The sequence below is a fragment of the Chelonia mydas genome, chromosome 12 (assembly GCF_015237465.2).
Source record: "Chelonia mydas isolate rCheMyd1 chromosome 12, rCheMyd1.pri.v2, whole genome shotgun sequence".
In the NCBI taxonomy this organism is placed as follows: Eukaryota; Metazoa; Chordata; order Testudines; family Cheloniidae; genus Chelonia; species Chelonia mydas.
The window spans coordinates 41,654,624-41,679,092 of record NC_051252.2 but is presented as its reverse complement, the minus strand read 5'-3'; the positions used below and the strand labels follow the sequence as shown (position 1 = coordinate 41,679,092).

Sequence of the window (24,469 nt, the reverse complement as noted above, 5' to 3'; positions counted from 1 at the left end):
TATTGTCATCAACTTCTGGGTTAGGCTCTGTTCTATGTCAGTAACCACAGAGTTTATAGACACAGAATAATAAAAATATAGGCCTGGAAAGGACCTCAAGAGGTCATCAAATTCCAACCCCTGCACTGAGGCAGGGCCAAGTAAACCTAAATCATCCCTGACAGGTGTTTGTCCAATCTGTTCTTAATAACCTCCAATGACGGATATTCCACGATCACCCCAGAAGACTATTCCAGAATATAACTACCCTTACAGTTAGAAAGTTTTTGCTAATATCTAAGAAGTCTCACTTGCTGCGGAGTAAGCCCATTACTTCTTGTCCCATCTTCAGTGGACAAGGAGACCAACTGATCCCTGTCCTCTTTACAACAGCCTTTAATGCATTTGAAAACTGTTATCAGGTCCCCCATGAGTCTTCTTTTCCCCACACAAACATCCTCAGGTTTTTTTTTAACTTTTCCTCATAGATCAGGTTTTCTAAACCATTTCTCATTTTTGTTGCTCTCCTCTGGATTCTCTCCAGTTTGTCCACATCCTTCCTAAAGTGCAGCGTCCAGAATTGGACACAGTACTCCCGCTGAGGCCTCATGAATGCCAAGTAGAACAGGACAATTACCTCCTGAGTCTTACATACAACACTCCTCTTATTACACCCCAGAATGATATTAGCCTTTTTCACCACTCCACCACATTGCTGACTCATATTCAATTTGTGCCCCACTATAACTCCAGATCCTTTTAAGCACTGCTCCCAACCTGTTAGTTATTCCCCATGTTGTAATGGTGCATTTTATTTTTCCTTCCTAAGTTAAGTACTTAGCATTTATCTTTATTGAATTTCATCTTGTTGATTTCAGACCAATGCTCCAATTTGTCAAGTCTTTTTGAATTCTAATCCTGTCCTCCAAAGTGCTTGCAATCTCTCCTAGCTTGGTGTCATCTACATTTTATATTTTAGTATGAAAAATTTGGGACAACCATATATACCCCAAAATATATGAAATGTTGAAAATAGTTAAAAGCATAAACCATCACCCAAACCAGACCCCATTCTCATATTTTGTTACACATACAGTATGCAAAATAACTGGAGCAGGATGGGGTGAGGATTAAAAAGAAAAGTAGGTCCAGTCAAGGCACTGTAGTTAACTCATCAAAGACCAGGCCTAGAAAGGAAGTTTCTCATAACACACACATATACTGTAGCATTAAAAGAGAAAGAGATAAGTAGTCCCATAGGCATTGTTAGGGGGTTTACCGAATGCTCTGCAAACAGAGGAGCACAACACACTCTCTTTGGTACATCCAGGTATAGCAAACAGTACCTGAAGCTCTGCCTCTAGCGTAGCCACCGTCCACTCAGACTCTCTCTCCAGCTCTTCCATCGTCTGAACTAAGACACTATTCTGGTCACTCAGGTCCATTACGTAGGACTGGAGAAGCCTCACCTTCATCTGTAAAGGCAAAAAGTAGCTCATCTGTAAATTATCATGAATATCTATTTGACAGTTGCATGCAAATGCCCCAACCAGACCAGGGCCCTCTTGTATTAGGTGCTATATACACACATAGTATGAGACAGTCCCAGCCACAAATAGCTTACAACCTAAAGACAAGGCACATCAACAAGCGTGAGAGACAAACGAAGGGACTAGGGACAGAAGAACGAAGATAACTGTGACAGGAACACATGGTTATGCAGACTTGCTGCGTGCACCAACTAGAGACTGAGTCTTTTAAAAAGAGGTGGTAATAAGAAGCAGTGATCTCTCCTGATACTCTAAAAAGAGGTTTGCACAATCATGTAACGAAGTTTGGACTGAAGTACTAGATATCCAACTTTGGACAGTGGGTATTGGGAGACCTGGCGGAAACATAAAGAACTAGTATTGTTCTAGTAGCTATGAAGAAAAGGACTCCTCTTCCAAACTGGAAATCACTAGGTATCTAAATGGGCCAGTCCCACAGTCTGTAATTTAACATTTAGGAATAAACAGTCTAGAAACCAGCCTAATTAACAGCTTTGTAAACTAGTTTATGGCATGGTTAGGCTGTGTCTGCACTGGTCAAGAAAAGCTTGATAGAAACCTAACAGGATGTACTATGGTGAAACACTGTGCTCACTGTAGTTTTTCTCAGGCACCGTAGCAGTGCTGTCAACCTGGTCTGGCTTTGGGCTAGCTTCTGCCTCAGCTTCCCCTCATTCATGTTGGCTCGCTTGACCTTCCAGCCTGGTTTGGTTATTGCAGTGACTTGGCCCTCTGGCTACATCATTCAAGGGAAAAAAATCCAAAACACTAGAACAAGAGAGTCCAGTAAAAATGCAGGGTTTTTTTGGTGCTAATCCAGCTTTGCCTGTGCGCCTCTTGGTGCCCCAGCAGCAACTACCATAGCAATTAGATTACTTACGAACTCCATAGTTCAGTACCGGGGTATGTGTACCACAGTTTAGGAAACCCTGTTACAGTGGATCTCTGAACCAGGACTTTCAAAGCAGGTGCCTTAAGATATTACGACACATCAGCAGAACCTCAAGGATAGAAGCCAGTTTAACCCTGACTGGGTAAACAAAGAGCCTTAAAAACAAACATTTGTTCTTTTGTTGCAGCTGGCTTTTGGGAAGGAGGTTGGTGTTGAAAGGCTCTGGCACTGACATGCTTTTGCTGAGAGCTTTGAGATCTGGCAGAAAGGAAAATGTTTAACATTGGCATTAGCTCAGCACACATGACCCTTGGTCACTTGGATTGCTAAGGAGGATATCCCTTAAGAGCAGAAGATGAAGCTGTGGAAAAGCTGGAGTGGGTGAAGAGGTTCTGCTTCACAGTCCATTGCAGAGGATGGTTCAGGTTTTGCAAATAAGGCAGAAACAGAGAGAGTCTGGGATGCACTGACTTATTACTAAAGTTACACATTTGTTTTTCTCTTTTAGTCTTCTTCAATTTCTCCTCTCTTAGAGTGTGACAGGGCAAGGTCCTGCTCCTGTCCTCTCCTCTGTTTACACAGAGTGTTTGGAGACTTTCAAGTAATACATACCACCATTTAGTTTACTTAAATTGAATTCCCACCACCTTTACTGATCCATCCACCACAGAATTTACAATATCAGTTCCTCCTCAGGTCTCTAGCCTGCCTCTCTCCCAGTATTTCCTTCCTGTGCAGCCCTCTACTCTCTGCACTAATGGGCTAATTACCTCTTCAGTCCTCCCCAGCCCATTCTAATCTGCCAATTAGGGAGAGTCAGGTCCACCCAGGCGAATTAATTGGTGTTTAAGTGATCAGAGTGCTGGCTTAGCAGTGGTTCAACAGCTGAGAATGTCAGATTCAGGACAAACTGCTGAGAAATAGGGCAAACTCACCCCACACTGGTGGTTAATCTATCATTAGATTATACAAAGCCAGTAACAAAAGTAAACTTCTGTCTCACCACATTGGTTAACAAGAAGTCAAAAATGCAATCTCCTTAGGCATTACAGCCCTTATTTCACCACCCAGACACTAGACTCTATGATGAGTGGTTATTGAAAACCAATTTCATCAAACAAAGGGTTCGTCTGATCCTAAGAGACCAGCCACACATATAATCATTGCAAAGTTCTTATATCAGGTGTGTAGCAGTGATGTTTCAGACGGCTGGCTTGTACAGTCTCTGGTAACTTCCAAAAGATCGGAAGCTCCTCAGTCCATAGATCACAATGCTCGTTTTAGATGTAAGTCCACAGTCCAGAGAATCAGAGCAGAAAAGAGGCACCATGGATATGTTTACAGGGTCTTTTATACCCTCTGCCACGTGCCTGGAATTTTACTGTCCCAAACAAAAGCCCACAACACAGTTTGTGGAAAATTACTGGCACAATATGGAGTTCAGGGTCACATGCTTTTACATGGCTTACTGACTCACAGGGGCACCCACTGGCCACTTGGAAGCTAAGGCATCGGCAGGAAGAGCCATCTGGGCGGAATGAGTTTCTTCCATGGCCCACTGTGAGAGTTAAGTGTCTTTGATGGGCCAGCAACTTGAATAGTCCATTCACAATATGCTGGCTAGACTGGATGTAAACTACTTTGTGGGCGTTACCCCAGGAACAAACACAATGGTGATACAGATATATAGCCAATATTCATCACTTCAGATACAAAACGATTAAACAGGATAATCATCTTTAGCAAATAATTTTTCCATTGACACCTTACATGATATACTTAGTACAAGATTTGTTGCAATTGTCTAACAGTGGCAATATCAATGATATACATGGTCATATTTCAATCATGTAGCATCACATGCTTCAGTCAGGTTTTCGCAGATCTTGCTCTTCGCCTCCCAGCATTCTTGTCAAGTGCATCTTCCAAGCAGCCATCAACCTTGATGTCTTACTTCAGTGTCTCAAATCACATTTTTTCTAGGCCTTTGTCCTGTGACTACTAGCTTTTGTACTCTCTGACCAATATATCCCACATCTCACTGTTTCACATGACCCAGCCATCTCAGTTGATACTCCTTCAGCTATTCTGGGAGCACTATGATTCATACTATTTCATTGTGTAGCCTATGAGCTCTCGTCTTACCCAGCATCCACCTGAGCATTCTCATTTTGGCAGTGTGAAGTAGTTGTTCTTCTCTTTTTCTCATTGGCCAGCATTCCAACCTGTATGTCATGGCTGGCCTAATCATGATCTTACATACTTTGCTCTTTAGTTTACTTGGCATATTCTTATTGCAGAGAATTCCTGTCAACTCCCTCCACTTACGCCAAGAGCTCTTCATGCAGCTCCTAACACCCGCATCCACATTCCCATCATAGCTCAACACTGAACTGAAGTATTTAAACTGTTGCATGGTCTTTAACCCTGTGCCATCTAGTTTTATTGACTTCTTGTTGTCCCTCTCAATGAAGCATTGCATGTATTCCACCATTTGTCAGCTGATTCGTAAGCCATTTTCTTCTAATGCAGTCCTCCATAGTTCCCACTTATAAAATACCCGTATGAAATCTGGACTGCCCTGACGACACCACGAAGGGTTCAGTCTTGATCCGTAGGTAATATCTCCTGTTTGAAGCAAGTTGTATATTTCTTTCCATTTCTCTTTTTATCCAAATGCGCAGTACACCACTTAACTTCACAAGAAACTGCTGTTATTTGGGAAAAACTACTGTCTGGACTCCTGGCCTTTTAAGTCCCATATCCCTCTCAACAAGTGTAGGAAGGATTACTGTGGTGGGGAAGCCTAAACTTTTATAAGGGCTCATCATATAAAAGTTGACATTCAGAAAACAATTCCTCATCTCCACCACAGTGATTAATTCAGACACGTGGATTATGTATTTAGCTACTTTTCTGTGTTGACTGCTTTACTGTTTTCTTCAGAGATAAAACCTGCATTTCTTCAGCCTGTTGTATAATGACAGATAACTGTTTTTTAAACTTTGTTTGTGTGGAGCAATGACCAAATCCAGTGTCTAGATACCTTAATGCTGTTGAAAGGGATATGACCTAAAACTGGTTTCCACCTGAAGCTTTAAAAAGAATAGATGAATGGCAGTTGTGTTGTTACCTACATATTTAATTATATGTTTATTTGCCATATATTATTCAGTCGCTGGATGTCTCTGTATGCTTTAGAGAGATCCAGGCCGCATGTGGTTCCTGGTAAACAACAAAGACAAAGGCTGGTACTGAAGCTGAGTAGAAGCCAGTTGCAGTTGTTTTACGTAATAAATGCCTTTAAAAAAGTATGTGATGCCATATATCATGAAAGACCTTATATTCTCCTTATGTTTACTGGAAATACAGAGGTCAGTTAGATTAACCTTGGTAACTCTATTCCATAGACATAACCTATAAAGAAAGGATGTATAACTAAGCTCCCCCTGCTCCTCCCCCCACATGTCATATTTAAGAAGTATACTTAACTTTTTCTTAAGAATTTTTTAACTTTTCTAGGTTTACCTCAGAACCTGAATATTCCACAAGCCTAGCTCTTTGTAAGGGTTCTGTTGCACCTCAGCAAAACAATACTCAATAATAGGGTCTTGAACTAGGTCCATCTCCACTGCTGGAGAGAAACTGGTGTCACAGAATCAGGTATGGTATAAAAATGGTTACTTAGCAGTTCTGTAACTGTTGTTCTTTGGGAAGTGGGTTCAGACGTATTGCACTCAGGTGCATTTGTGACGAATGCACTAGTTGGAGACTATTTCCCCCACAGCAGTACCCATCAGTGTGATGCATGTGCCCTACACCTCCTCATGGATCCCATGCCCTATGCCTCCTATAGCCCCTTCCAAGACAATATAAGGGCAGCACCACCCCAATGTCCCTCAGTTCCTTTGCACCGGAGTGAGTGGCTAAAGACTCCCTTGGAAAGAGGATGGAGGATTGATTGTGGAATACATGTCTGCACTCACATCTCAAAGAACAAGTTACAGAACAGGTACATAACCATTTCAACTTTTCCAAGTGATTGCAGATGTGTACTCCACTCAGATGACTCCCAAGCAGTACTGTTTGGAGGTGGGTTCAGAGTCTACTTGAACAATGATTAAAATACAACTTTGCCAAAGTTCACATCCGACCCAGAGGCCATTGTGACTGCATTATGCTGAGCAAATGTATGTACTGAGGACCAAATAGCAGCCCTACAGATGTCCAGAATGGGAGCATCCTTGAGGAAAGCAACTGATGGAGCCTGGGCCCTTGTAGAATGGGGTAAGAGTCTTTGAAGAAGAGGAATATTGGCTACATCATATGGCATTGTAATGCAGGAGATGGTCCAGTGAGAGAGATTTTGTTCTGACACTGTCAAGCCTTTCATGTGATCTGTATAGGACACAAAAAGGCAAGGAGACTGAAGGACTTGGACCTGTCCAGATAAAAAACCAGCACTCTCCCAATCTCTAACCTTGTCTACACTACAAAATTACTCCAATTTTACAGAAGTCGATTTTGGGAACAGATTGTATAAAGTCAAGTGCATGCATCCACACTAAGCACATTAATTCGGCGGTGTACGTCCACAGTACTGTGGCAAGTGTCGATATTCCGAGCAGTGCACTGTGGGTAGCTATCCCACAGTTCCTGTAGTCCCAGCTGCCCATAGGAATTCTGGGCTGAGCTCCCAATGCCTGATGGGGCCAAAAATTTGTCACGGGTGGTTATGGGTAAATGTCGTCAGTCAACCCTCCCTCCGTGAAAGCAACAGCAGACAATCATTTCGCGCCCTTTTCCCTGGATTGCCCGAGCAGATGCCATAGCGCGGCAAGCATGGAGCTCGTTCAGTTCACCACAGCAGTTATGAACATTGTAAACACCTCGCGCATTATCATGCGGTTTATGCAGAACCAGAACCTGAAAAACCAGGCGAGGAGGCGACGGCAGCGCGGAGACGAGAGTGATGAGGACATGGACACAGATTTCCCTAAAACCGCGGTCCCCGGCAAGTTGGAGATCATGGTGTTAATGGGGCAGGCTCATGCTGTGGAACGCCGATTCTGGGCTCAGGAAACAAGCACAGACTGGTTAGTGTTGCAGGTTTGGGATGATTCCCAGTGGCTCCGAAACTTTTGCATGCATAAGGGCACTTCCATGGAACTTTGTGACTTGCTTTCCCCTGCCCTGAGGCGCAAGAATACCAAGATAAGAGCATCCCTCACAGTTGAGAAGCGAGTGGCAATAGCCCTGTGGAAGCTTGCAACGCCAGACAGCTACCGGTCAGTCGGGAATCAATTTGGAGTGGGCAAATCTACTGTGGGAGCTGCTGTGATGCAAGTAGCCAACGCAATCAAAGATCTGCTGACATCAAGGGTAGTGACCCTGGGAAATGTGCAGGTCATAGTGGATGGCTTTGCTGCAATGGGATTCCCTAACTGTGGTGGGGCCATAGATGGAACCCATATCCCTATCTTGGCACCCTGAGCACCAAGCCGGCAAGTACATAAACCGCAAGGGGTACTTTTCAATGGTGCTGCAAGCACTGGTGGATCACAAGGGACGTTTCACCAACATCAACGTGGGATGGCCGGGAAAGGTTCATGACACTCGCATCTTCAGGAACTCTGGTCTGTTTAAACAGCTGCAGGAAGGGATTTACTTCCCAGACCAGCAAATAACTGTTGGGGATCTTGAAATGCCTGTAGTTATCTTTGGGGACCCAGCATACCCCTTAATGCCCTGGCTCACGAAGCCATACACAGGCACCCTGGACAGTAGTAAGGAGCTGTTCAACTATAGGCTGAGCAAGTGCAGAATGGTGGTAGAGTGTGCATTTGGACGTTTAAAGGGTCGCTGGCGCAGTTTACTGACTCGCTCAGACCTCAGCGAAACCAATATTCCCATTGTTATTGCTGCTTGCTGTGTGCTCCAAAACTCTGTGAGAGTAAGGGGGAGACGTTTATGGTGGGGTGGGAGGTTGAGGCAAATCGCCTGGCCGCTGAATACACACAGCCAGACACCAGGGTGATTAGAAGAGCACAGCAGAAAGCGCTGTGCATCAGAGAGGCTTTGAAAACCAGTTTCATGACTGGCCAGGGTACCGTGTGACACTTCTGTTTGTTTCTTCCTGATGAAAACCCGCCCCCTTCATTGACTCTAATTCCCTGTAAGCCACCTGCTCTCCCCCCTTCGATCACAGCTTGCTTGCAAAGGAAATAAAGTCACTATCGTTTAAAAACCATGTATTCTTTATTAATTGATTATAAAAATAGGGAGATAACTCACAACTCACAGGTGGGGTGTGGGAGGAGGGTAGGAGGGAAGGAAAAGGCCACTTCAAAACCTGTTGAATGACAGCCTTCTGTTGCTTGGGTTGTCCACTGGGGTGGAGTGGTTGGGTGCCTGGAGCTTCTTGGGCATCTGTGTGAGGAGGCTATGGAACTTGGGGAGAAGGGAGGGCGGTTAAGCAGGGGCTGCAGCGGCAGTCTGTGATCCTGCTGCTGTTCCTGAACCTCCACCAGATGCCAGAGCATGGTCATTTGATCCCGCAGTAGCCCCAGCATTGCATCCTGCCTCCTCTGATCTTCCTGCCGCCACCTCTCATCTCGATCGTACCTCCTGTCCTCACGTTCCTTGGCCACTTTCCTGTACTGTGCTAATGCGTCCCTCCACACATTCTGCTGAGCTCTGTCAGTGCCAGACGACTGCATGAGCTCAGAGAACATTTCATCGCGTGTGCATTTTTTTTGCCACCTTATCTGAGATAGCCTTTGGGACGAAGGAGGGAGGCTTGAAACATTTGCAGCTGCGGGAGGAAAAAGAGTATTTAAAGAAGTATTTAAAAAGATACATTTTACAGAACAATGGCTATACTCTTTCACGGTAAACAATACTATTCACATTACATAGCACATGTGATTTCGATACAAGGTTGCATTTTGCATCTTATATTAGTGCCTGCAGTTAGAAATCACACACGCAGGGCCGGGCAACAGAATTCAGCTTACAGGCGGCCATGGTAAGCCACAGTCTTTTTGGCTTCTGCAACCTTCATAACAGCAGCGCCCTCCATTCCCATACCAAGCAAAGTTGGCCATTTAGTGCTGCAGTTTTCATGTTAACGTGCAGCAGCAGAAACCAAATTAACCACCCCCCGATCCAATTCTCTGGAATGATCGTTTTACCCCTCCCCCCACCGCATGGTTCGTATCAGAGAAGATCACTGCCAGCCAAACGCGAACAGCTCAGCTCCAATGCCGCGCCGCCCCCCCCCCCCCCCCCCCACTGCTTGGCTAACTGCGGGGCGGATTTCTTTTCAGCCACAGGCAAACAGCCCAGTAGGAACGGCCACCTCTGAATGTCTCCTTAATTAAATTCCCTTATTTCAACCAAGTTACCATGAACGATATCACTCTCCTGAGGATAACACAGAGAGATAAAGAAGGGATGTTGCTTGAATGCTAGCAAACACCAGGACCATACGCTGCCAGGCTTTGTCATACAATGATACCAGATTACCACACCATGCTAGTAGCAAGTAAAGTGTCCTACCAAGGAGGACGGAATAAGGCTGCTCTCCCCAGAAACCTTCTGCAAGGCTTTTAGAGTATCTCCAGGAAAGCTTCATCGAGATGTCCCTGGAGGATTTCCACTCCATCCCCAGACACGCTAACAGACTTTTCCAGTAGCTGTACTGGCCACGAATCCATCCCAAGTCCTAAAGGCAAATTAATCATTAAAAAACACTTGCTTTTAAAACATGTATTATATTTAAAAAGGTACACTCATCAGAGGTCCCTACTCTGGCTTGGTTGGGTTGGGAGGGTATTTCAGTCAGGGTGACAAAAAGACCCTGGCTGTCGGGGAGAACAGTGTGCTGTGTGCTCTCCTCAAGCTCCTCCTCCTCATCATCTTCCCCGTCCCCAAAATCCTCAGGCATGGCAGAGAGTACCCCATCATCAGAGTCCACGGATGGGGTGGGGTAGTGGTGGAGGCCCCGCCTAGAATTGCATGCAGCTCAGCGTAGAAACGGCATGTCTGGGCTCTGTCCCTGAGCATCCATTCGAGTCTTTGGTTTTCTGGTATGCTTGTCTGAGCTCCTTACGTTTCACGCGGCACTGTGTTGTGTCCCTGATGTAGCCTCTGTCTCTCATGGCCTTAGAGATTTTTTGAAATGTTTTGGCATTTCGTCTTTTGGAACGTAGTTCTGATAGCACGGATTCGTCTCCCCATTCAGCGATCAGATCCAGTACCTCGCATTTGGTGCATGCTGGAGCTCTTTTTCGATTCTGGGACTGCGTGGTTACCTGTGCTGATGAGCTCTGCATGGTCACCTGTGCTGATGAGCTCCCCTGGCCAAACAGGAAATGAGATTCAAAAGTTCCCGAGGCTTTTCCTGTACACCTGGCCAGTGCATCCAAGTTCAGATTGCTGTCCAGAGCGGTCACAAAGGTGCACTGTGGGATAGCTCTCAGAGGTCAATACTGTCGAATTGCATCCATACTAACCCTAATTTGAAATGGCGATGTCGATTTCAGTGCTAATCCCCTCGTCGGGGAGGAGTACAGAAATCGATTTTAAGAGCCCTTTATGTCAACAAAAATGGCTTCGTTGTGTGGATGGGTACAAAGTTAATTCAATTTAACACTGCTAAATTCGACATAAACTTGTAGTGTAGACCAGGCCTAAGTCACATAGACATTCCTAGTCTCTGCTAGCATGCAGGTTTGGGAAGAAGAACAGAAGATATACTGCCTGGTTTAAATGAAAAGCTGGTCCAAGGTAAAAACTTCAGGTATGGTCATAAAGCTACTTTGGAGAACATTGTATAAGGAGGACCCACCATCAATGAATCATAGAATATCAGGGGTGGAAGGGACCTCAGGAGGTCATCTAGTCCAACCCCCTCCTCAAAGCAGGACCGATCCCCAAATAAATCATCCCAGCCGGGGCTTTGTCAAGCCTGACCTTAAAAACCTCTAAGGAAGGAGATTCCACCACCTCCCTAGGTAACGCATTCCAGTGTTTCACCACCCTCCTAGTGAAAAAGTTTTTCCTAATATCCAACCTAAATCTCCCCCACTGCAACTTGAGACCATTACTCCTTGTTCTGTCATCAGCTACCACTGAGAACAGTCTAGAGCCATCCTCTTTGGAACCCCCTTTCAGGTAGTTGAAAGCAGCTATCAAATCCCCCCTCATTCTTCTCTTCCGTAGACTAAACATCCCCAGCTCCCTCAGCCTCTCCTCATAAGTCATGTGTTCCAGTCCCCTAATCATTTTTGTTGCCCTCCGCTGGACTCTTTCCAATTTTTCCACATCGTTCTTGTAGTGTGGGGCCCAAAACTGGACACAGTACTCCAGATGAGGCCTCACCAGTGTCGAATAGAGGGGAACGATCACGTCCTTCGATCTGCTGGCAATGCCCCTACTTATACAGCCCAAAATGCCATTGGCCTTTTTGGCATCAAGGGCACACTGTTGACTCATATCCAGTTTTTCGTCCACTGTAACCCCTAGATCCTTTTCTGCAGAACTGCTGCCTAGCCATTCAGTCCCTAGTCTGTAGCGGTGCATTGGATTCTTCTGTCCTAAGTGCAGGAATCTGCACCTGTCCTTGTTGAACTTCAGATTTCTTTTGGCCCAATCCTCCAATTTGTCTAGGTCCCTCTGTATCCTGTCCCTACCCTCCAGTATATTTACCTCTCCTCCCAGTTTAGTGTCATCTGCAAACTTGCTGAGGGTGCAATCCACACCATCCTCCAGATCATTTATGAAGATATTGAACAAAACAAAAAAATGCTTGCAGCTCAAATGTTCTCCTAGCCAATGTTATGGCTATAAGGAAAGCAATCTTTTGACTTAGCAGAGGCCAAGAACAAGTTGCCGTAGACTCAAATGGTGGGCCCATTAGAGCTTCTAGTATGATACTGAGGTCCCAAGGGGACATCAAGTCCTTGATAGCGGGGAAGCGACAAGTCACACCTTTAAGAAATCTAAGAATCACAGGATTGGAAAATACCAATCATCCCTGGACTGGAGGGTGGATAGCTAAGATCTCTGCAAGCGCATTCTCATGGAACTGAAAGACAGGCCTGGTTACTTCAGGTGTCAAAGATACTCTGGGATGTCTTGGATCTTTGCTGCCGAAAGTTGGATCCCACAACTAGTGGACCAGATGGAAAACCCTTTCCACTTGGTCAGATAAGCAGATATCACTGATTGCTTTCCATTATTGAGGAGGATCTCCTTAACCACTACACAGTACGCTCTTCTTCTTGGTCTAGCCACCCAGATGCCAAGCTGTGAGGGTGCCTGAGTTCAGATGCAGTGTTCGACTGTTCAGTTGCAAGAGGAAGTCTGGGAGAAGAGACAGAGTGTGAGGAGGATGAATTGAAAGATTGAGGAAATCCAAAAACCAGCACTGCCTTGGCTGGGCGTGTGAAATGAGGATAAACTTAACATTTTCCTGTTTCAGTTTGTGAATGACTTGTGGAAATAGAGGGATTGGAGGGAACATTTACACGAGACCCAGTCTCCATCAGTCATTGAACCTGGACCGTGACCTGCACAAAAACAAAACTGGTGACACAGCTCAGCTCTATCCCAGGCCTTTGACCTGAATCTTATGGGCCCATCTTTGAGCCCATCTTTGATGAAGAGGATGATGAATCTCTCCTGAACATCCCCAATCTGATTTTGGGATCCTCTTCCAAGGTACCTAAGGGGATGCAGATCAACAGCTTTCCCTTTTCAAGGAAGAATCAGAGTCCAAGATTCTGTTCGCTACCACAAACAATGTGGAAGAGGGTTAAGGGCAGCTAGTCCTACCAGCTGAAGTGGGTCCCAGTGCCAATACAAGCCTCATAGGCTATCCCAACAGATGACGGTCTCTTGCAATCTGCATTCCCTTTTTGAAGGATCAACAGATGTTACATCTCTCCTTACTGTGACCTTCACCTAGACAGAGCAAGCAGCTAGTATGGGGGTCACTGTTGGGGATAGAGACCCCACACGATGGGCAATGTTTGAAGCCCAGAGAATGCTGCATCCCACATGGGGCTCAGTACTACAAATTACTATAAAAACTAACTAGCTCGAAACTATACTAGACCATGGGTACTAACTATTAAACTGTTTACAAAAGAAGTCCCAGAGACACAAGTGTGACACAGAGAAAATAAGCATGAGGAGGAGACTCACACATATGGAGCTCTAAGGTCACTGGCAGTAAGAAGGATCTGAGGGGAGGTTGGGGCACTGCCACCCTTATATTACCTTAGGAGTGGCCACAAGGAAGTGAAGGTACATGTGCCACCCTCTGCTGCCACACACACACGGGTACTGCTGTGGGGGAAAAGTCTCCAAGTCTGGTGCCATTGGCACAAGCACACCTGTGTGGAATTCATATCTGCAACCACTCAAAGAAGAACTGGTCTATTTACACTAACATAAGCATGGCCATACTGGGTCAGACCAAAGGTCCATCTAGCCCAGTATCCTGTCTTCCAACAATGGACAATGCCAGGTGCCCCAGAGGGAATAAACAGAATGAGTAATCAAGTGATCCGTCCCCTGTCACCCATTCCCAGCTTCTGGAAAACAGGGGGTAGGGATACCATCCCTGCCAATAGCCATTGATGGACCTATCCTCCATGAACTTATCTAGTTCTTTTTTGAACCCTGTTATCATCTTGGCCTTCACACCATCCTCTGGCAAGGAGTTCCACAGGTTGACTGTGCGCTATGTGAAAAAATACTTCCTTTTGTTTGTTTTAAACCTGCTGCCTATTAATTTCATTTGGTGACCCCAAGTTCTTGGAATCCTGTTATTCTTAAACCAACAGGACACAAGCACCTTCAGAAACCTCAGCTAAATCACCCTGAGCAGCCACTAGGAACTCTACTGCCGTCTCAGGATTCCAGCTGCCATGGAACCTTTTCCTCCTGCCTGAGCTATCCTCCTCCAGTCAAGAGCAGCAGGAGATTCACCCTTAGCAGATTCATCACACTGCCTTCGAGTGATCTTGGAGGATTTGTCACAATACACATTCAGGTCCTCTGATTTTAGTAGTAACAACAGGGCCAGTAACTTTGATCATAAATTAGAATATTCAACAGACACTATTGACATGGGACAAATAAGTATGATTAACTGCAACAAATCTGCCCCACACACTGTACCATATTCCTACAACATCTCTACATGTGCTGCCACAAATCTCATGCACAGCCCACTGTTTTCTTGCAGCGCCAAGAAAGTTGTTGCCCGTGGTCTCCTCCATATCCCAGAGGAAATACCCCAGATCTAATTTCCCTTTAACAAGTGACACTGAATTCTCTAGGTTTCATTATGAGGGTGAATATAGATCTTTAAGAGAATACACAATATATGAGCTTCTGTTTCTAGCTAGAAGGAAAGGACATATTTCAAATTGAATTGTATCAGCAACCCATCTAGATCACATTATCTTTGGTATCATTAGATTAAGCACACAATTTTAAATTCTGTTGTCTTCTTTCCAGAGGCCCACTGGCCATTGAAATCACTCTGCATACAGACTGGGTGAGGGGGTACAGCTACAGATGTGTGCATGAGTCAATCTGAATACAATATTGGGGAGATATTGTGTTAACACAGTGAGGAGCAAGATTTTCTCTATAACGTTCAAAACAAGGCTTAGCACCGTATTAAAATAATAATAAAAAAATACCTTCAGAATATCTAGGGCAATGGATTGGCCAAAATCAGTAAGTGAATGGAATTTTGTATATTTCATTGTTATGGTTGCAAAACTGCAGTGAAAAATGCATTTTCAATGCACTTGTGTAAATCTGGCTACTCCACCTGAGTGGATCCATAGAGTTTAGAACACACAAGTCCCCAACCAACAAAGTGGAGAAGGAGGCTAAACAGAGGTTTCTCAGGTATTTCATTAACTCAAAGAAAACTACAACAGTTCAGAGTAGCAGCCGTGTTAATCTGTATTCGCAAAAAGAAAAGGAGTACTCGTGGCACCTTAGAGACTAACAAATTTATTTGAGCATAAGCTTTCCTGAGAGCTGTAGCTCACGAAAGCTTATGCTCAAATAAATTTGTTAGTCTCTAAGGTGCCACAAGTACTCCTTTTCTTTTTACAACAGTTCAGTAACTTAAACTGCATGAACAGGAAAATATGAACTTATTATTTGAATATACTATGCAGTTACTTTATGAGACAACACCATGGGATAGAATGACAGCCTGATACCATAGAGCTAATGGTAGTGCAAACCCAGCCCCACTAAAGTAATAGCAAAACTTTAAAAAACAAAACAAAACAAAAACCACTTCAGTGGGGCCAGGATTTCACTCTAGACGGGGAAAAGGTTTATTAGCTAATCTTGTCCATTTCCTTTTTAGTGCAGAATTCCCTGAGGTACGTTCTCCGGTGCAATTTTAATTGACACGGTCAATGGGCCTTTCCACATTTCCCTGGCAAACTTTTCTACAGTCTAATAAATCACTCTGATAGGACATATTTCCTGATATTCAGTCTAAAATTTTGTTATCATATTTTAAATCCATAGCTCCCAGTTGCACCTCTTTGTCCCCATTCTAAATAAATGCTCTCCCTACCTTGGTGTTTACACTCTTGAAATGCTTGCGGATTGGAACAACCACCCTTCAGTTCATTAATTTTGGCAAGTTAAATATACTTAATTCTTTCCATCTTTCTATATAAATCATTTTTTCCAGCCTTAAATGCATTTCTACTCAGAAAAGTGACTTGAAAAATAGCATTGTGGAGATCTATGTTTATTATCTCTCAATGACTATCAGATCACATTTTTCAGGTGTTTTTCTAGCTGCCAGTGCCTCAAACTCACCCCACAATCTTTTATTCTTGAGTATCATTATCAATAATAAACATTCAAAACCTTGTGTTCTGAATGCCCATCTCAAACCTGTTCTCTTAGACATCTCTGTCACTTCAAGTCCCTCCTAAAAAGTCCTTTCTGCCACCTTGCCAGTGAGAAAGAAGGGGAAGAAAACTAAACAATAGAATCATCAAGACAGGAACATGCCTCACATGTGTAAGTAACTTATCTTATTGCCTCCCTCATCACCTCTCCCCTTATTGCCTATGATCCTCACTTACTGCACCATGATATCTGACACTAGCAGTCCCTGATAGGAGCTCTGTCTACTTTTTTTTTTGATGTGGCACCTACCACATTTTTAGGTGCTAAAATATAAAAATATTCTGCAAGCCAAATTCTGCTTCAATTACACCTGTGCAACCTACTACCTTCATGGGTTTGCACAGCTGTGACTTAACTACAATTTAACAAACGATTCTGTTGAGGATACACAAAAATAGAATAGAATCCAGCTCACTCAGTCTTTCCTCTGCAGGTCTAAGCAAATAAAGTAAGTTGAAGTGCTTTATTAATCAGTAAAGTCGCAGATCTGACTTTAAATACACAGGACAGCAGATCTGCTGAATAAGGAAGTGCCATTTTCACACAATCCCTTTTAGAGTAGAACTGTACTTTAGTGCAGACTCACAAAAATGACTAAAATGCCTCCAAATTTGTCTTGTTTCTTATTTTTAGGCGCCCATAATTATTCAGTGCAAAGAGGCTTAGCACTGAACTCCCAGCCACAAGGCCTTATGGTAGCTTTATACCACCTTTGCCCCCACCCTCTCAATTTTTGGCTGCTAGGTGGGGCTGGAGAAACCCCCAGCAGTATTGCCCAAAGTCCCCCCCATTCCCTGCTCTCCAAAATGCCGTCCCACTCTCAGCCACATTCCTTATGTTGGGTCTCATGAGGGTCTTCTGTAGCCAGGTATGCTTTAGAACCCCTTTACATTGCTCCAACCCCTTTACCTGGTGTACAGGGACCATAGCAGGGCTGAAAAATCTCACCCATGCTGTTTACCCTCTTCAAGATCACTAATGAAGTCTGTCTGGCAGAATTTGTTACTTATAAACCCATATTGTTTATTGCATATGGTTCCCTCATCCCCTAGATAGTTACAGATTTGTTTCTATCACTATCCCCCAGTCCCAAAATTTTACTAGATGCTGAAGTAATACTAACCAGATGGTAATTGGTAGGATCATTCTTTCATCCATTTCTGAAGATCAATACCACATTTGCTTTTTTCCAATCCTTTGATACTTCTCCAGTTCTCTGTTACTTTTCAAATATAATTGCCAGTGTTTTTGCTAAATTCCATTAACTAATTTTCTTCACATCATGAGATATAGGTCACCTGGAACCAGCAGTCTGTATATTGTCAATTTTCCTATATTCTCTTAACTGATTTATCCCACATCTTTATTTGAAAAGTCTTCATTACTTTTTAATTGCCTGTACCACTTTTCTTTCTTTTCTTGTTAAAGAACCATTTATACAATCAGTTCAGTAGCTCAGCCATTTTAGACTTCTCGCTGACTCTCCTTTTATTAATGGAGTTCTTTTCTTGCCCCCATCCCACACCCCTCACACACTGATATACAATGCAAGTAATATCTCTTTTATTCCTCTTCAGCTCTTTGGCAGAGTTTACTCAGCCTGCTTTATTGCTGCCCCTCTTTTCCATATAAATCATAACTGATTCTGAATATTTTTGTTTGTTTCTCTTCCCCATCTTCATTCCAGATAAAGGCCTCTTTGTACTCCATCAGTCACTTCTTGTTCCCTGTATTTTTCTTTATCAAAGAAATTATAAACTGTTGCAATTTAATTATTATGGTATATTTAGGTTCTTCCTGTCTTACCACATTCATGCTTTTTAATATTTCTTTCCATTACATCAGGTTTCTTAATTTCTCGAAGTTTGCCCTCTTAAAATTCTAATACCTTGGTACTACTCCATTCTTCAAGACTCCCCACCCCCTTAGTGTGGTTGAGTCAGGCATTCATCTTCATGTTAGGAAGCAGAGTCAAGATGGTTTTTCCTCTGGTTGGACTCTGTCCTGTTCACCCACCTGTAGATTTTAAAACGAAGCAGTTTAAGGGCGGTGAGGGGGTACAAGTTTTTCACTCACCCCTCCCAAGGGTTCCAACAGCAGTAGATTATTGCTGGTACTCTACTTCCATTCAAGTCTTCTGAACAGTTAATGGAAAGTTCCTCCTACCAGATATGGGTTTGGGAAAGAAGGAAACCAGAAAATTCACTTAACTATTATGGACAAAAGGAGTGCCAATCCCATCTCTGTCTGCAGTAAAAATCGTTCCTTTTACTACCTCTCACCTCAAATTACTCACCAAATATTTATGTTTCCACCAAGTTGTAATGAAATCAAGTCTGTGAGAGATCTGTTCTGATCAGATCATTTAATTTTAAAGTCGATTTGTTTCCTTCCATGCAAGGAAACTTGTGCAATGTGTTTTCAGGGATTCTTCAAGAATGTGTTATCATGTTTGATCAACACACTTTGAGTACTCGCTCATTTCTTGGTGCAGAAAGCCTGAAAGAACATGTTTAAACTCACTTCTTTGGAAAAAATTCTCTGCAAAGAGCTGAGGGAGTTTTTCTAATATACACCTACATATGCATACATTCAAGAAGAAACATTTGGTTATTAGAAACACTCTTCCACTGCTGAACACTTTCAAACAAGTAACACAAACCACACACTCACTTGATATGGAACACAAGAGCCTACAGGGATTCCAATGCAGCAGAATATAGAGCAAAGAGTACAAAAGACTGCAGGGAGGATAATGTAATGTCAGATGGACTTAGATGTCTTCAACATGACTTTGTCAGAAAATGGTAGAACACTGTGTTTGAGAAGGAATTTTCAAGGGAAATATTCTACTAATGTTTGTTGTGGTCTCTGCTGATTTTGACTCTGGGATGTCATTTCTATTAATTAATGTATAAATCTCTAATTCATCTATCATCTCACAGCCCCAGATAGGCCTATAATATTCATTATTCATTCTACTCTAAGGTCTGTTAAGCAAGAAAAAAGGAAAAATTGTTAAAATGGCTGTCAAGCAGAACTCTCTGCTAACAAACAAACAAACATGGTTTGTATGTTTTGGAGAGATTCTAGATGCAAAAATAAAGAATTTAAGAACAGGAAAAGTAAGATCAGCATGCCTGAGAAGCAAAAGCTCAGGCATAATTCACAGAAGTGAATATCTAAGGTTTTGGTGCAACTCTAGCCCAAGAGACAAAAGAAAGGTGCAAGAGGGAGATGAGAAGACAAAGTGAAAAGAAGGAGAAAAATCAGACTTGCAAAAGAAGTAGACAATATTATTTCTTAAAACGTGATTATATACTGATAAGTGATTCAGTAATAAAAGTATCTTGAGGTCCCAGTTTACTGTGTCTTAATGACTTCCAGAGCAAATTTGCTCAATTTATAAGCCAAAAGATGATTTTTCCACCTGCTAGCTCTGCAGTTTCAACCTGGAATCTAAAAGTCTTGTGTTCTGTGACACCACAAGTGACACACATTCTGCAATCATAATTTAGTTAACAACTCGGATGATGATGACTGAGCCACAAAATAATCCAGCTCACTCTCCCATAACTGTATCAGCTCTGCAGAACCAACAGGAGAGGAAAAAAAGCAACATCCACAAAGTAATCCAGGGCAGTAAAGCAAGCAGATGTGACTCCATTGTGTCTCAGGTTAGATTTTAAATGACATACAAATTCCACCACAACAATTTAGAACTATGTGATGGCTTTATACCAAGAAAAAAAAAAAACACACACACACATAAATTATAGTATTAACTGGAATATCCTGTCGAAAAAGCCCATTTAAAAAAAAACCTGTATAGCATGTTCTAATTAAACATAAATCCATACACCAACTTCTTCCTGGTGAGGTTTTAATAAAGACCTAAAATAGTCTCCAAAAGGCAAAAATCTTACATGTTTGGCATCAATATAATTTCTGCAGTAGTAGTGCAAGATCCAAGATTTCAAAACTGGGTACATGTTTCATAATGAAAAGGGTTAATAATAATGCTATTACCAACAACTGCAAATTAAAGAAATTTTCTACATTTGCACGCCACTCAGGACAACTGGAGCTATGCCTCATAGCAACAGACAGATAACAAAGGCAGACAGAGAAGGAGAAGGTCTTATTCCTACTCAGATTTTGTCAATAGTTACTCTTACCAAAAGAAAGAAGGAAACAGTGGGCATATAGTACAGGGGTGGGCAAACTATGGCCCAGGGGCTGCATCCGGCCCTTTAGACGTTTTAATCCATCCCTTAAGCTCCTGCCAGGAAGCAGGGTCGGGGGCTTGCGACGCACAGCTCCCGGAAGCAGTGGCATGTCCCCTCTCTGGCTCCTATGTGTAGGGACAGCCAGGGTGCTCCACACGCTGCTCCCGCCACAAGTGCTGCCTCCGCAGCTCCCACTGGCCAGCAAATCATAGAATATCAGGGTTGGAAGGGACCCCAGAAGGTCATCTAGTCCAACCCCCTGCTCGAAGCAGGACCAATTCCCAGTTAAATCATAAATGGGGCCAATGGGAGCTGCAGGGGCGGTGTCTGCAGACTGGGCAATGCACAGAGCCACCTGGCTGTGCCTCCGATTCGGAGCTGGAGAGGGGACATGCCGCTGCATCTGGAAGCTGCTTGAGGTAAGTGCCGCCCAGAGCCTGCACCCCTGACCCCCTCCCGCGTCCCAATCCCCTGCCATAGCCCGGAGCCCCCTCCCACACCCTGAACTCCTAATTTCTGGTCCCACCCCAGCGCCCATACCCCCAGCTGGAGCCCTCACTCCCTCCCACACCCCAACCCCCAATTATGTGAGCATTCATGGCCCACCATACAATTTCCATACCCAGTGGTCCTCAGGCCCAAAAGTTTGCCCACCCCTCATATAGTAGCTGCTTTATCAACAAGTCTTTTTTCCCAGTTTTGCTTCCTGGTTGAAATCTCCTATTCTAAAAACAAGGCAAGCTCCAGAACAGTGCAAAGTATTCTCATCATCAAGTCAATGACAGAGAAAGGAAACTAGGAGAAAACTTCCCAATATTAATTTTTTAAATTTAGTCCAATTAAAGGTAACACCTTTAACCTTTGTTATGTTGTGTTTTCCAAACATTTTAAAATATTAACTACGAAGTGCTGATTGTGAGAAAAGCCAAAAGCAATCTGTTAAACCTTGCTAGGAGTACAAGGGTTGTCCCTGGGGAATTAGCTAACATTTGGTCACATGGTATAATGTATGTTACACCAATCTTTGTCCTATACCAAGGGCTTCCTTTAATCCAGTTGTTCAGATATACCCTGACATTATTATCCTAGATCTCATTACCACATTGCAGGAGAGCAAACTGTAGGTTCTGAATCAGGAAGATAGAACAAGCTATAAAAACAGAGCCAGTGCTGGTATGTCCTACACTTTCAAAACCTTGCTGGCAAAATGCATTCTTATAAAAACCGGGTCTCAACCACCTATTCACCTTACCAAACAATACCGTTTACAGAAACAAAACTCATGGTGTCATGACACTGTCAAGAAAAGAAAGCCCAGCAAAATCCTCCTCCTCTTACATCTTTAGGGATGACCCTCTTCTGTATGACTAAGGCACAGCTGGTGTCAGGAACTTGCCCAGAAACCTGCCTACTTATTCCACAAGTCTAGCTATAGACATGCTGTGAAACAATATAAACTAACAGGTCCTGCAATTCTCAAAAATGCATGTATGTGTATTCCTCTTGTGAATAAATTTACTATGCTGGCTTTTAAAGTATATATCTGTATCTCCTACCTCTTCTTTTTGAGGAGAAAGGGCAATAGTTTAATTCCTTGCACAGGATGTTTCAACCAAGTAAGCCTAGTCGGATGATAAAAGACACGGAAAATATCTCCACATAAGGAATTGTGTATGGAATAAATGATAAGTCACTACTTTGAAATATAATTTTATTATCTGGGTCCCTGCGGCCCATTACAGCCACAATCACTCCAAAATATACACAATTACATTAGAAGCAAAATGTCGGGGGTCCTACTGCAGGTTCTTCAGCAATTTCGTCTTCTGAGATCGCTGATTTTGTCTTTCTGTTTCACAGGTTTGTGTAAGATCACTGAATCTTCTAGTACATAGGAATTGTCAGACAAGCACATTAGTGGTCAATCTAGTCCAGTGTCCTGTTTCCATCAATGGCTAATAACACCAGTGGTTGATAAGAGAAACTTTGCAGCAGGTAGCTATGTAATATCCTGCCCTCAGGTAAGTTTCTTCCGATCCCAAAATACTTTATAAGAGAGTTTATGCCCTAAATCAGAAGGATTTGTAACCCTTCCAAAGTTATTGTATTTTTATAAGTGTACTCTAACAATTCTGGATCTTTCTATTACCCATATAAATGTCTAATCTTTTTCTGAATCCCACTAATCTCTTGTCCTAAATGACACCTTGTGAGGGCCATGGCTAGCAATTCTGGGGCCCTACACAGCCCCCCCCCAGGGTGTGTGTGTGTGTGGAGCCCCAGGCCTCTGCAGGGGGTGGAGCTGGCCCCAGGCCTCCATGGAGGGGTGGGGCTGGCTTGGGGGGAAGGGAGGAACCACTCCCCAGCACTCAACGGCGGTGCGGCTGGCGCCGGGTCACTGCACTTCCCGCCACCGGTGAGAGCAGGCCCAGCCCTGCTGCACTCTTCAGGGGAGTGGGGGCAGGGCTGGGGCAGAGCAGGGGCGGGAAAAGGCGGGGCTGGGAATAGGGAGGGGCGGGAGGAGCTGGATCAAGGGCTGGAGCAGTACGCAGCTGCGCAGGGCACCAGGAAATTTGCCCCAAATTTCCTGGTGCCCTACGCAGCTGTGTACTTTGCGTATGGGTAAGGACGGCCCTGCACCTTATAGCTGTGAATTCTGCCAGCTAATTGTGCACTGTGTGAACAAACGTTTCCTTTTATCAGTTCTGAGTTTGCTACTTTTGAATTTAATAGAATGCCCACTTGTTCTTATATTATGAGAATGGGAACTTTTATTTATCCTATCTACCTTACCTATACATTTATTATTTTGTATTTTATCATCTTCCCTCTTATTTGTCTCCTTTCTATGCCAGAGAGTTCCAGTCCTTTCATTCTCTCTTGATATGACTTTTTCCATATCCGTAATCATTTTTATCACCAGCTCTGAACCTCCTCTAATGCCACAAAAAAATCTTTTGAGATGGGTGTGACCATAACTGAATTCAACATTCTAGGTGAGGGCATACTGTTAATTTATAGAATGGCAAAATATTTTCAGTATTATTCTCTATCCTATTCCTGATCCATCCTCATATTTTGTGTGATATTTTGAAAACAACGGCACATTGGGCAAAGATCTGCATTGATCTGTCCACAGTGATGCCCAAGTCTTTTTCTGAATTGATACAGTTAATTTAGAACCCAATAAAGTATAGGAGGAATCAAATTATTCCCTCTAATGTGCACAGAATTTAATCACATTGTATTCATCCTAAGATTTTGGGGGAAGGAATCTCTTCCTCTTTTTTTTGTGAAAGTCTCTAAGCATACTTGTATTGCTAAGTGCTCAGCAGGATGAATAATAATATATAGCTCCAAAATTACAAATTAGAAGATAATTTTATGTCCATTTTTGGTTTCCCTGCTCTATGTTTTTGGTGTGTTTAGTAAAAAGAGATGTGGTAGAAGCATAGGGGATGGGAGGTTTCCTGATATGTCTTACAGGTGCAGTTATGCAACACATAATTAGCCTTCTCAGCTCTTGGCTGCAATATATCATTAGCAGGATTCAAAAGTGGATTGGACATTTATACTGATAGTGAAAACATCCAAAGTTAATAGGGATTTAAAAGAAAACTACACAATACTTTGATAGGAAACTAAAGCTTCATGCTTCTGAGCATAAGCCAACTTCCAACTGATAGCAAGAAATTTCTTCTACGAACAAGTTACCAAAGATGTGGCGCTCGCTAGTGAGTATACCATGGTCCCAGCAACAGAGAGATTACAAACTAAATTCAACATGACAACAAATGAGGATCATAAACACACAAAGAGGGCGAGGAGAAGGAACACAAGTGACA

The 24,469-nt window shown here is 43.2% G+C and overlaps 1 protein-coding gene across 1 annotated transcript in view; it reads right to left on the bottom strand.

Annotated features, from left to right (window-relative positions):
* The window catches only part of PMFBP1 (polyamine modulated factor 1 binding protein 1), a 356,891-nt gene that overhangs the window by 250,079 nt on the left and 82,343 nt on the right, over positions 1 to 24,469 (bottom strand). Inside the window, exon 3 of the mRNA XM_043526068.1 lies at positions 1,326 to 1,454. Coding sequence (XP_043382003.1) covers positions 1,326 to 1,454 — 129 coding nt within the window. The remainder of the gene's footprint in view (positions 1 to 1,325; positions 1,455 to 24,469) is intronic.